The following is a 12,478-nucleotide window of genomic DNA, read 5'->3' as shown; positions in this document are numbered from 1 at the left end:
AAAATTAAAAAATGTGTACTAACTTTGTAGCAGATTGCTACTGAGCTTTAATTTGCACATGTACTAGGGTCTCCCCTGTGGCTGGCAACCCCTTTAGCTGATAGGGCTGCCAGCTGCAGGGGTGCACCAAGCCCAGTGTGAAAACCTGGACCCTGGGGATAACAGCCAAGATCCGCCGGGGGATCCAAATAATCATGCCTCAGGGGTCTCACCCCCACCCCACCCCGAGCCCCAGGAATCACAGCTGCTGTGATTCCCAAGGCCAAGGGGTTTCATGCACCCCTGGGCTTGGGAGACCATGGCTGCCACAATCCCCCAGCCCTGGGAGTGTGGGGGGCACCCCTGCAGCTGGAAGCCCCTTAACTGAGGGGGCTTCCGTGCATGGGAGCTTGCTTCTTGCTGGTGCAGGGGGAGCCAGGGATTAAGCTCACCATGCACCAGCAATAAGGTGCAATGGGATCTAATGCACAATCCCACAATCACACCTCCTGCCTTGCATGTGTGGCACATGTAGCATGGCAGGAGGTATGATTGTTTGTATTATGCATTAGATCCCATTGTGCCTTTACCTGCATGTGTAATGGGGACCTTATACTGATATCAGTATTGTTTCCAGTTAAGTGTCCTGGTTCAAATGTAGGCAAGGTTCTTTGAGTAGATGTGATATCTTTTATTAGACCTACTGAGTAGTTGGAGAAAAGTTCTTAGCAAGCTTTTGGGCGCAGTCACCCTTCTTTGGGTATAGGAAGTTCAGATGGACATCTTTCACTCTAAATTGTTGTTCAGTTGAACATACCTGAAGGGAGATTATAAAGGGGATGGACATATCTTTTCTCTGTGGTAGTCAGGAACTGCCCGAAGAGTAATGGCCTAAAACTACAGCAGGGGAAATTTATTTTGGAGTTTAGAAAGAACTTTCTGACTATGAGAGGGGTTAAGTGTTGGAACAGGCTACCTAGAAAGGTTGTGGAATCTCCAACCCTGGCAATTTTCAAGAGCAGGTTACACAGATACTTGACTGTGATGCTTTAGTCAGGGATGATCCTGATATGAGCAGGGGGCTGGATTAGATGACCTCATGAGGTCCCTACCAGTTCTACTTTCCTATGGTCATATTGTGAGATGATGAAGATGCCTAATGTGTAGCCTTGAGTCATGTGCCTAAGGGGGAGACCTGAGGGGGAGTATGAGTTCAGAGATACCCTTGTGATTATCATTTCTAAATGGTTATCTGTTAACTTCCTCTTTAGCACCTAAATAAATAAATAATAAAAGAATTTGTTTGCAATTATCTAGTTGCTCTAATAAAAGTTATCACCTCTTCCACAAGTTTTCATTGCTTACACCTAGGCACTCTGAATTGCCTTTGGAAAGTGCCTAAGTCTCCCCTGGAACCCTATAATGCCCAGCCTGTTAATATGGACCATCCTTCTCAGGCAGGAATATTTTAGGTGTTTGCCATATCTAAATGGAGGTACCTATATGGTAAGTGTGGCCCATAGCATACAGTTGTTATGATGTTTTCATATTTGCTATTCTAATTTACTTAGACATTAAACTATTTTAGATAAAAGTAAGTATGAAAAGATTCTAAGGCCACATGTTCCTCAATCACATGCTTGTGTCCTTGCAGAAGTTACACTTGAAACCAAGGTATGGAAAATGTTCCCAGAGTTCTCTCATAGAAGATTGACAGACTGGTAGTAGTGGTGGTCTTTGATGTTTTCTCATTTATGGTAGTCCAGAGCACACTGATGCAAACAGAAATGTCTCTCATCAACTTAGATCTTTGTTCCTCAAGCTTTGATGCTGGCTCCCCTGCAGTGGCTTCTTTCTCTTCGTGGGGAGGCTTAACAAAATCAGTTGAAAATGAAGAAAGGATTTTATTTTTCCTCTCTTGTTTGATTCTTTACACTTCAGATTAACTGGAAGCAGAGGAAACTATTGCATACTCAGTGAGAATACTCAGTGGAATATTGAAAGGAATAAACCAACAAGAGAAAAATGAATATCCATCCTGTCCAAACCAGACTTAAAATACAGTAAGAAAAGCAAATTCAGACGTTTTTTGGAAACAGATACTCTAAATTATAGGTGGTGCAAGCAACAAAGTGAGTTGAAGAGGTTGTCCATTCGTTTCCATTCTAAGACCTTGTTTTCAGTAACTGTGTCAAATTAACAATTCGGGATGAACTTTTCCTTGATAGATGTCTGTTTTTATTTCAGCAAAAATGGTTCATCCATTTCTCAGAATAAGGTTAGAGAAAATATGCTGTTTCAAGTAAGCTAAAACAGTGGGAAACCTTTTTGTAAGGTATGCCACAAGTTAGTCCTGCACACTCCCCAACTACCACTCTGACCCCTTCACTGCACCTGATCTTCTCTGCTCTCTGCTCCCTGCCTTGTTCCCTGCCCAATCTGCCGCACGCCACACAGTCTCAGAGGCTGCCGGTCCACTTGTGGCAGGCATGCTGCAGGTTGGCCACGCCTGACCTACGCAGTACAATAAGCACAGATGCCTCAGTGAGCTCACAGAGCCATTGATCCACAACTGCACCAAGATCTGTGGGAGCTCCTTTGCAGAGCGGGACAGACACTTCCTGCACCCCAATCATTCCATGCCCCTCCATAGTGGGCAGTACGGAAGATCCAGCCTCAATGTAACTCATCCCCAGGGGAGACCGGGTTCACTCTTGTCTATGGGTAGAGCTAGGATTTTGAAAAAGAGGGTGTGGGAGGTGTGGTGGATTATTACATTAACATGACACATATTTTTCTCCAGTTAAAACTAAAAGCTTTACTATGTTAGGGACCAAGTGCTATATTATGCAGTTTAAGATCAAAGCAAAAGCAAATATAACTTTATTGCAATGTGCACTAATTTGCTATCTTATATATTAAGTTAAAAAACACAATAAACTAAGAAAAAATGGTCAAAATAATCAAACTATAGTTTCACTAGTCCTGTAGTCATTATAGTTAAATGTACATCTCTTATTCAGATTCGTAAACCAAAATCTGGTCTTACTGAGCATCTTGATAGTGCCTCCAGTACTTCCCTGTCAGTCATTTCTACATCTGATTTACTATTACTACACCTGAATTAAGGTTTTTAGCTAGAGCCAAAAACAGTCTGCAGGGTTGTGAAAGAGAAGAGAGATATTACCAGGTACACCTAACAGCAAAATTGCAGAAGAAAGGATAGTTTGAATAGTGGAATAGCAAGAATAGCAAGACCATTAAAAAGGGGAGAGAGGGTCATTAATACCTGTGGAGTCTTTACAGATATTAGCAGGAGTTAGATTATAATGATTTATGAAGTCAGTGGACTCCTTCAGCACTGCCAGAATAGAAATGCCACTGCCCCTCCCAGGCAGTTTCCAAATTTGGGCAGGGCAGGCATCAAACATGGGTGCAATTGCATCAATGCCTCCCCCTCCACCTCCACCTCCCCCTGATCTGCCCCATGTCCTGTCTCCCTCCCCTGTGCTAAAAAAATTCAAACCTACATTTCACCAAGATATCTTAATACCTTCAGGTTCTAGAGTTGAAATTTGTCAAGGGATGCATCCTCTAGTCAAGGGGACATTTCTCTTGCTATTCTTCTTGTAGGGGGGAGAAATTGGGACAAATTATGAAAATCTCAGAAAATTTGAGTTTGTTTTGTGTGCCACAGAGACTGACAGCTAAATTATCTGAAGATTGCAAGACCATCCACAGAACTAAACTGTTAACAAATCACAGAAAAACCCACCAGCAAAATCTGTGCTTCCTCACTCACAAGGGTACCTGCTTCCTCACTTTCTGTTCAACCCCCAGCCTATGGGACACATCCATCTCCTGGTGCTGTGTCATTCAGTGCATTGGGTTTGAAAATTTGGTGGCAGGGATGTGGTGGCACTGCTCCCCTGCTACCAAATTTCCCAGGCCCAGATTAGGCATGCAAAGCAGTACAGGGCCAGTCCTGTCACACAGGGCTGGACATGGGTGGGGCAGGGCCCCAGGGCCCAATTCTGGCATGCAGGGTCTGATCCCAGCATGGTCGGGAGCAGTTTGGGTCTGTTTCTGATATGCTGGGTTAGGTGAGGCCATGCAGGTCCGTATCTGGACACGTGTGGCCAGATGGAAACAACACAGGGCTGATCTGGGCGCATGGAGCTCAATACAGTCCGTGACTGGCTTCACATTGCTTGTCTGGCCTGAGGGGCCAAGAGGTTGAGCATCACTGCCCTACTTGGATACAAGTTAGTTTCAAGTAAGCAGTAGTGGATGAGGTTGGTGCTTTCGATCTAAAGGTATCATATTGAAAAATCATTTGAGAGCCATTAGGATTGTGTAAGAATGATCCCCCTCCCCTAAAAACTAAAAAAAACTCCCTATAAGACTATGCACTCACACTTTAAAAGCTACCAAGGTTATTTTCCATGCTGCCTTATTGGGACCTCCTTTACACACTGGTGTTATGGTGTTTACACAGGCCTGTTATTTTTGCCACAGACTCCCTGCCTTGTGTAGGGCACAGGATGGACAACCATGGGAGCTGTTCCAGAAGATGGAGGCACTATACCAGTGGGGGGCGAACCTTGTTGACAGGTGTGCCACAAACTAGCCCTGCACCCTCCTGGAGTGCCGCCCTGATCGTCTCACCCTACCTGCTCTGCTTTGTTTCCTTCCTTGGCCTGGTATGCTGCTCTGCTTTATCTCCTGTCCAGGGCTGTCATTTGGGGGGGGCAACTGCCCCAGGCCCGGCACTTTGTGCCGGGCAGAGTATCTGTGGCCCAGCCCCACGCAGCGTTAAAGGGGCTTTGCACAGGCTGATTTGCCCTGGGCCCCACACCTGCCTACTGTCATCTCTAGTCCTGCCTGATGGGGTGCTCTGCTTGCTACTCCCTGCCCTGCTTTCCCTGCCTGCTCTGCTCACTGCTCCCTATCCTGTGCCCCCTGCCTGCTCTATGGTTTGCTTGCAGCTCCCTGCCTGCATTCTGCACCTGATCTGCTGCTCTGCCCGCTGTTCCTCACTTGCATTCCTCCTCATCTGCTATTCTGCTTGCTGCTCCTGCCCTCACCTACTCTGCTCACTATCCTGTGTCCCTGCCTGATCTGTTGCTTTGCTTGCTGCTTCCCACCCCTCATTCCCCACCTGATCTGCCGCTCGGTTTGCTGCTCACCGCCCTCTCTGCCTGTCCCCACCTATACGGAGCCGCTCAGCCCTGAGAGCGCGAAGCTGCCACCGCTTTTCCCAGCTCTGCAAGGGCCGTGCACCAACAGCCGAGACTCGCCCACCTCGCTGCCGCCCAATACGAAACGGGAGGAGGGGCGGGGGGCGACCCAATAGGAAGCGGAGGGCGGGGCGGGGGACCCAATAGGAAGCGGGGGGAGGCGGGGGCTGGGTAACGAAGTCCCGCCTCCTCCAGGTAGAGGCTGGCATAAAGAGCTCGCGGGCTCTGCGCCCCTCCTCCCTGCTGGAGCCGTAAAGCGAGGAAGAGTGGGTGGATCCTGTTATCCGCCCTGCGCTCCTGCTTTATGGCTTGCCGTCTTTTACGACAGCCAAGATGGCGGCGCCCAAGGCACAATGAGGCCGGCAGGCCCATGAACAAGACACTGCCGGGGGGAGGCGGCGGCCGCGCGGGGCGGCAGTGACAGTCCTGCCGTCGCTGGGGGTCTGGACAGCGCGCGGCGCTGAGGGAGGTCGGGGCTATGCGGTCCCTGCAGCTGCTGCGGGCGCTGCGCGGCGGCGGCCGGGCGCGGGTGGCCGTGGCCGTGGCGGGGCGACGGGGGCTGCTGTCGGCGCCGGGCTCAGCCGCGTCCTGGAGCAAAGTGGTGTCGGAGGCCGAGAAGCTGGTGGGCTACCCCACCTCCTTCCTCAGCCTGCGCTGCCTCCTCAGCGACGAGCTCAGCAACGTCGCACTGCAGGTCCGCAAGCTGGTGGGCACCAAGCACCCGCTGCTCAGCACCGCCCGGTAAGCGCCGCCGCTCCGGCTCCGGCCCCCGCCCGGCCTCGCCGGGTCTGAAACGGGAGATTATCGTATTGGAAACTCAAAATGATCGTGCTTGCTGAAAAAGTATTCTATGCTTGAAACGCGCAAATAAGGATGCAGATTAGTCTCGTCCTTCACTTGATATTGCTCACTGTAAGCCACCAGTGAGGGAGTGAGAAGTGGATGTAAGTTGAAGCTTCTCTTTGTTGCGAGGCCAGCAGTCATAAAGTGCTGCCAGCAAACCCATACTTGCCTGGTAGGAGAAAGACCTTGACCACTAAGGTGGTTTTCCTACTTGCAGGGGAAAACCACTTTTTTGGCAGGGGGTAGTACCCTGACCAAGTTAATGCATACTTACCCTCCCATTTTCACTTCCAGTGGGAAGATCTTGGCTATATACAGACTTAATGGAAATGGGAGACTCCTCACTAGCTTGCTTCTGTAGCCATACAGTTGAGGGCAAGTGAAACTTGGGGGCCCACAGTTGATCCACACAAAAAAGCAGAGCTCCTGAATAAATACTTCACATGGGTATTCCAGAAGGCTAATGGGAGCTATGCATCTATCTGGAGGCCCAGAGAGCATGGGGAAGCCTACAGACAGCATGAAATCGGTCCCAAAAAGGTGAGAGTCCCCTTAGAACAATTGGACATCTTCAAATCCACTGGGACAGATCACCTACATCCAAGAGTCCTGAAAGAACTGGCTGAACTCATAGCAGGGCCCTTGGCAAAGATATTCAAGAAGTTGTGAAACCCATGGGTGGTCCCGGAAGACTGGAAGAGGGCCATCGTGGTGCCCATCTTTAAGAAAGAGAAGAAAGATGACTCTACAAACTACAGACCAGTCAGTTTGACTTCAGTCCTTGGAAAAACTTAAAAAAAATTGCTAAAGAGGCCATCAATCACAAGCTTGTAACTGACAGAGTATTAGGAGACAACCAGCATGGCTTTGTGGAGGGTAGTTCATGCCTGACAATCCAGGTGACCTTTTACAACCAAGTAGCTAACCAGCTGGACAAGGGTCACAAGGTAGACATCATTAACTTAGATTTTATTAAGGCTTTTGATTCTGTCTCCCATGAAATTCTCTTAGTCAAATTGGAGGGTACTGGTCTAGACCAGCCTACAGTGAGGTGGGTGGATAACTGACTTAGAGGCCAGTCCCAGAGAGCTGTAATTGATGGGATGGCTTCATCCTGGAGGGCTGTCTTGAGTGGTGTTCCATAGGGATCAGTGCTTGGACCCATGCTTTGTAAAATATGTATTAACAACTTGGATGAGGGGGTGGAATGCTCTATGATTAAGTTTGCTGCCGATACCAATCTGGGGGGAAATACGGGCACACCAGAGGATAAGGTAAAGATCCAGGACAACCTTGACAGACTGATTCTACGGGCTGATCAGAATCAGATGAGGTTCAACAGGGAAAAGTGCCGGGTCCTTCATCTGGGTAGGAAGAACCTTCACCACAACTATAGGATAGGCGGTAGCCCACTGGCTGGCATAGCATCTGAATGGGACCTGGGAGTCGCAATTGACCAGAAGATGAATATGAGCCAACAGTGTAAGGAAGTTACTAGAAGGGCAAATAAAACTCTTGCGTGCATCAGCCAATGTGTTGCCAGCAGATCCAGAGAGGTGCTTCTCCCTCTCTACTCAGCATTGGTGAGGCCACAACTGGAGTACTGTGCCCAGTTTTGGGCGTTGCACTTCAAGAAGGATGCGGATATGTTGGCTACAAATGTCCAACTCGGGATCCTTAAAATTCTAGTTTATTAGGCGGATTGAAACACTGCAATCATAAACCTTGGGGCTGGTCCCCCCGCGCGCGCACACACACACACACACACACACACACACACGCTGGCTACAGAGTCAGGTATACCTATCCTACAAGCGCTGGAGTCTGTCGTTGAGGCTTCTTTCAGCGTGGTATTATCTTCCGCTGGCTGGTCCTTCTGGCTGGACAGGTCTGGTTGAGTTGGAGATCAAGAGGGCACCCCTGAGGGTCACTTTTCACTGCCTTTTATCTGTCCTTGGCAGACTTTGGTGACTCCCCAGTTTTCAGGTTTGGCCAATCCAGGGGTTGTTGACCCTCGTGGGACTTCTCCCCCCCCCCCCCCCCCCCCCCCCGGTGGCTACTGGACGGCATCTGTCAGTCCCAGGGGTCGTCCACATGTATGTGCAGGTTTTGGGGGTCCGTTGATGAATTTAGAATCACTCTGGGAGTGGTCGATCTGGAGATATTCAGCCCAAAAGTTGGTCTCTAATGTTGATTAACTCAGGCCAGGGCTTCTAGCCCTTGATCAGTGAAGTTTAGAGATTTCCCGGTTGTTACATTGTCTTCTATTGATTTCTTCTGTTGGTTGATCTGCAGCTTCCAGGTGATAATTTCTGTGTGCTACCTTGTTATACATTCAATCATTGATTCACTAGCTCTTTCAGGGGTCAGCCTGATACAGTGAAGGACAGTTTGATTCCTACCCTTGTTAACATTGTTACAATGTATAACTTACTAAAACACATTTAGTTGAAAGGTGAGGAGTATAAAATATAAGCTACAAATGCCATGGCACACAAATAGATAAAAATACCAAAATACAAGGGGAGATACAAAATGCACACATACAAATCTCAAAACACAATTCCTTATCTTAAAGTGAAAGAAAGAGGAGGGAAGGAAGAAAAGGTAGAAGAGGAAAAACATATCCAAGTAGGGGAGAGCAACTGCAGGCAAGAGGAAAAGGGCCTTTCTGCTACAGATAAACTCTGGAGGGTGCAGAGAAGGACCACCTGCATGATTAGGGACCTGGAGATAGGCCCTATTTGGAGAGACTTGAGAGCTGGTCTTGTTCAGTCTGGGTAAGAGGAAGCTGTAAGGTGACTTGATAGCTGCTTACAAATATGTCGGGGGGGGGGGGAACACCAGGATCTGGATGAGCAACTCATCAGGAAGGTACCCCTTGAGAGGACAAGAACCAATGGTCACACATGAATAGAGGGAAGATTTAGGTTGGTCATAAGGAAGAACTTCTTCACCATAAGGGTAACTAGAACCTGGAACACACTCCCAGCAGAGGTAGTGCAGTTGCCATCCTTAGAGGTGTTCAAGAGGAGGCTGGATGAGCACCTCGTTGAGCTAGTTTGAGCTCTTTAACCTCCTGCCTATGGCAGGGAACCAGACTTAATGATCTTACAGGTCCCTTCCAGTCCATCAACTCTCTGACTCTATGACTCATCTTTATTTTACTACAATCTTCAACAGATACACCCCAAAATATAAATGTAGAGTACATGGAGCTTTTGGCTTTTATAAAAATATTGGAGGAGGAAACTTTTTCTTGTGTCTTTTGTAGAACTTAGTTATATTACCGTACAGAAGCTTATGGCATTTCTTAAGTTTTCAGAAGCATTTGTCTTCATCAGGCTCTGTATACAAAATGTAATGTCCTGTCTACTGCGAAACAGAGCTGAGGGACCTGATTTAATGCATTTCATAATGGTAGTGTATAAGAGCCTTGAAGGGTTAAATACTAAATTTTAGTCTGTTATGATAGGAAACCATTAGGTCCTGTCTGCAACAGACTGGGACTGGGTCTTCGTTTCCTTAAAATGTGTAGATCAGCAATACTCATGAGTTAGATCCAAACTGGTCCCCTGCAGTGGATCAAGTGGTAGTACCATTAACTTCTGCATGTTCCTGAGCTGCAGGGATTAATGCACCTGTCGTGTACCCATCTGGCACTGATATGTGCCCAATGATGTCCTTTGTGTTTTGTCCCCAAATTCTCAACACTTTCAGAAGCCCTGTTGTCCATATCCTGGAACAGTGCCCATATGTTGAGGGAGCTAGCAGGGGTTATTGCAGGGCCCTTGGCACAGCTTTATGAGCGCTTGTGGTGCTTGGTCCAGGTGCCAGATGATTGGAAGATAGCCAGTGTGGTCCCCATCTTTAAAAAAGGGAGGAGGGAGGACCTGGGCAACTATAGGCCCATCGGTCTTACCTCAATCCTGGGGAAACTCTTTGAGAAGACCATCAAGGAGCACATCTGTGACAGTCCGGCATCGGGGATGATGCTCAAGGGCTACCAGTATGGTTTCATTAAGGGCAGGTCATGTCAGACCAACCTGATTGCCTTTTACGATCAGGTCACAAAAGCATTGGATGCAGGTGTTGCCGTGGATGTAATCTTTCTGGACTTCAGCAAGGCCTTTGACACTGTCGACCACCCCATCCTCATTAAAAAACTAGGTGAATGTGGCATCGATGCCTACAGTCAAATAGATTGCGAATTGGCTGAAGGGTCGTACTCAGAGGGTGGTGGTGGACGGGTCATATTCGACCTGTCAAAGTGGGGAAGTGGGCAGCGGAGTCCCCCAGGGCTCGGTCCTTGGGCCCGCACTGTTCAATTTCTTTATCAGCGATTTGGATGATGGGGTGAAAAGCAACCTGTTCAAATTTGCTGATGATACCAAAATATGGGGAGAGGTGGGCACGTTAGCAGGGAGGGAGAGACTGCAGAAAGACCTGGATAGGTTGCAAGGGTGGGCTAACAAAAACAGGATGCGTTTCAATACTGGCAAGTGCAGGGTGCTGCACTTGGGCAGTAGTAACCAGCAGCACGCTTATAAGATGGGAAACTCCCCTCTTGAGAGCACGGAGGCAGAAAGGGATCTTGAAGTCATTATTGACTCCAAGATGAACATGGGCCGACAATGCTTGGTCACGGTCAGCAGGGCTAACCGGACCCTATCGTGCATCCACAGGTGCGTCTCAAGTAGGGCCAAGGAGGTGATCCTCCCCCTTTACGCGACACTGGTCAGGCCACAACTGGAGTACTGTGTCCAAGATTTTAAAACTTAAGTGCCCAACATATGCTGTGCAGTCATTAAACCACTTTATTTAAATGCTTGATACATGATTTAAATCTTTGCTGTATGGCATATCGGTGTATAAGTACTATACTCCATTAAAAATCCTGGAAGGAAGTTTTGCTTCAACAATTTTTTGCATAAAGGGCAATACTTTAAAATTACAGAAACAAGTTAATTGGAAGTTATGCTTTTTGGTTTTCAGACATCTGCTCATTATATTATGAACTTTGACCAAATTATTGTCATCTATACGATAAACTAGCTAAGTGGTGGTTGTTCACAGTGCTTTCCATACTCAGTCGTCTTTGGCTCTGGATCTTTTGACCAATTCCTCTCCTTATTTCTGCTGTCTCATAGTCCTTTTCAGTCTTATGGGTGTAATTCTTGGTTTGTCAGGGTAGGTGTTTTCCTGCCTTCATTGCTGTTTGAGCAAAGTGATACTATTCTTGAATTGGTTACTGAGGTGAAATGGGTGATGCTATTACATTGAAATCTGTTTAAGTAGGAATCTGGGTATTCAGTTTTCCATTTACTATACATGTTTTTGGTTTGCTGAGAGGTGAAGTAAACTTCTTAATGCATTGAGTTAACTTTATAGTTGTGTGGGCTAACTGAAGCCCCCTTACTGTTTTACCTGTGAAGCAAGGGGATGTACAATGTCATGTGCAGCACAAGCACTTTTAAAGGGATGTGATTGTTGGAATTTGATTGATCACATCAGTAATTCAGCTAAAAATTCCTTTACTAGATCTATAGGTGAGTAGCAGTTCTATAAAGTTACTTTAAGTGAATGGTATAAATACCATATTTTCTTACATAACCTACACCTTTTTGCTCCCCACAACCTTCTGGGGAAAAATTGGGGTGTGCATTATATGCAAGGAAGAGAGGCCTCCCCATGGATCTGAAAATCCTGTAGCTGCATTAGTTGCCGTGGCTCTGGGAGCCATGACAGCTAACACTGCCATCAGTCCCTTCCTCACCCACCTTCTATTACAAAATTCCCAGACCCATGGAGGGCCGTCCTCTCTAACTGGATAGGGCTGGCATGTGGGGTTGACCCGCAACTGCACTCAGCATGCCAGGTCCAACCCAGCACGTCCCCAGACATGGTGCGCTGGGTCCTACCTGAATGCTGGCTCTAGAGCAGTGTGTCACATTGGGTCCAGTGCACTGAGTTTGGGACTGTGCCACTTCTGGGGCTGTGCGCTGAGTCACAGCCTGCCATGTGGCTCCTGCCCAGCTCTAGCATGTCCCCACAGCATCAGATACCCAAGCCCTCATGTACTTATCTGAACACTAAGGAAATATCTTTTTTTCCTTCTTGGGGCCTTCCCAAACTAAGGTGTGTGTCCTGTTTGGAGGTGTATTATATCTGAACGAAAATGGTATTATAATAAATGCTTAGCTATATACTAAATGGCAGTGTTACAGCACTTGTTAACAATTGTTCCAATGCAATAGTCAAACTGTAATTGCTATTGAGAGAGACATTACTGTTGTCCCATACTAGTTGTCTCCAGCCAATTCAGTTCATCCTAGAAAAGATCTCTTTTCTTGCTCTGTTTTATCCTTCCCAGTCCCCTCACCAGATTTCTTATTACATCATTTTATCAAATTTAG

At 47.3% G+C, this 12,478-nt stretch overlaps 1 protein-coding gene across 3 annotated transcripts in view; it reads left to right on the top strand.

Annotated features, from left to right (window-relative positions):
- Positions 1 to 5,488: 5,488 nt before the first annotated feature.
- The window catches only part of PDSS2 (decaprenyl diphosphate synthase subunit 2), a 212,482-nt gene continuing 205,492 nt past the window's right edge, over positions 5,489 to 12,478 (top strand). For 2 of the 3 annotated variants that reach the window (XM_019499909.2, XM_019499910.2), the window contains exon 1: positions 5,489 to 5,960. In XM_019499909.2, the coding sequence (XP_019355454.1) occupies positions 5,698 to 5,960 (263 nt within the window). In that variant the 5' untranslated portion in view covers positions 5,489 to 5,697. The remainder of the gene's footprint in view (positions 5,961 to 12,478) is intronic. The other variant, XM_019499908.2, reaches the window with a different exon arrangement.

The sequence above is a fragment of the Alligator mississippiensis genome, chromosome 1 (genome assembly GCF_030867095.1).
Source record: "Alligator mississippiensis isolate rAllMis1 chromosome 1, rAllMis1, whole genome shotgun sequence".
In the NCBI taxonomy this organism is placed as follows: domain Eukaryota; kingdom Metazoa; phylum Chordata; order Crocodylia; family Alligatoridae; genus Alligator; species Alligator mississippiensis.
Note: the sequence above shows the minus strand (reverse complement) of the source record. Positions and strands in the feature narration are given on the sequence as shown.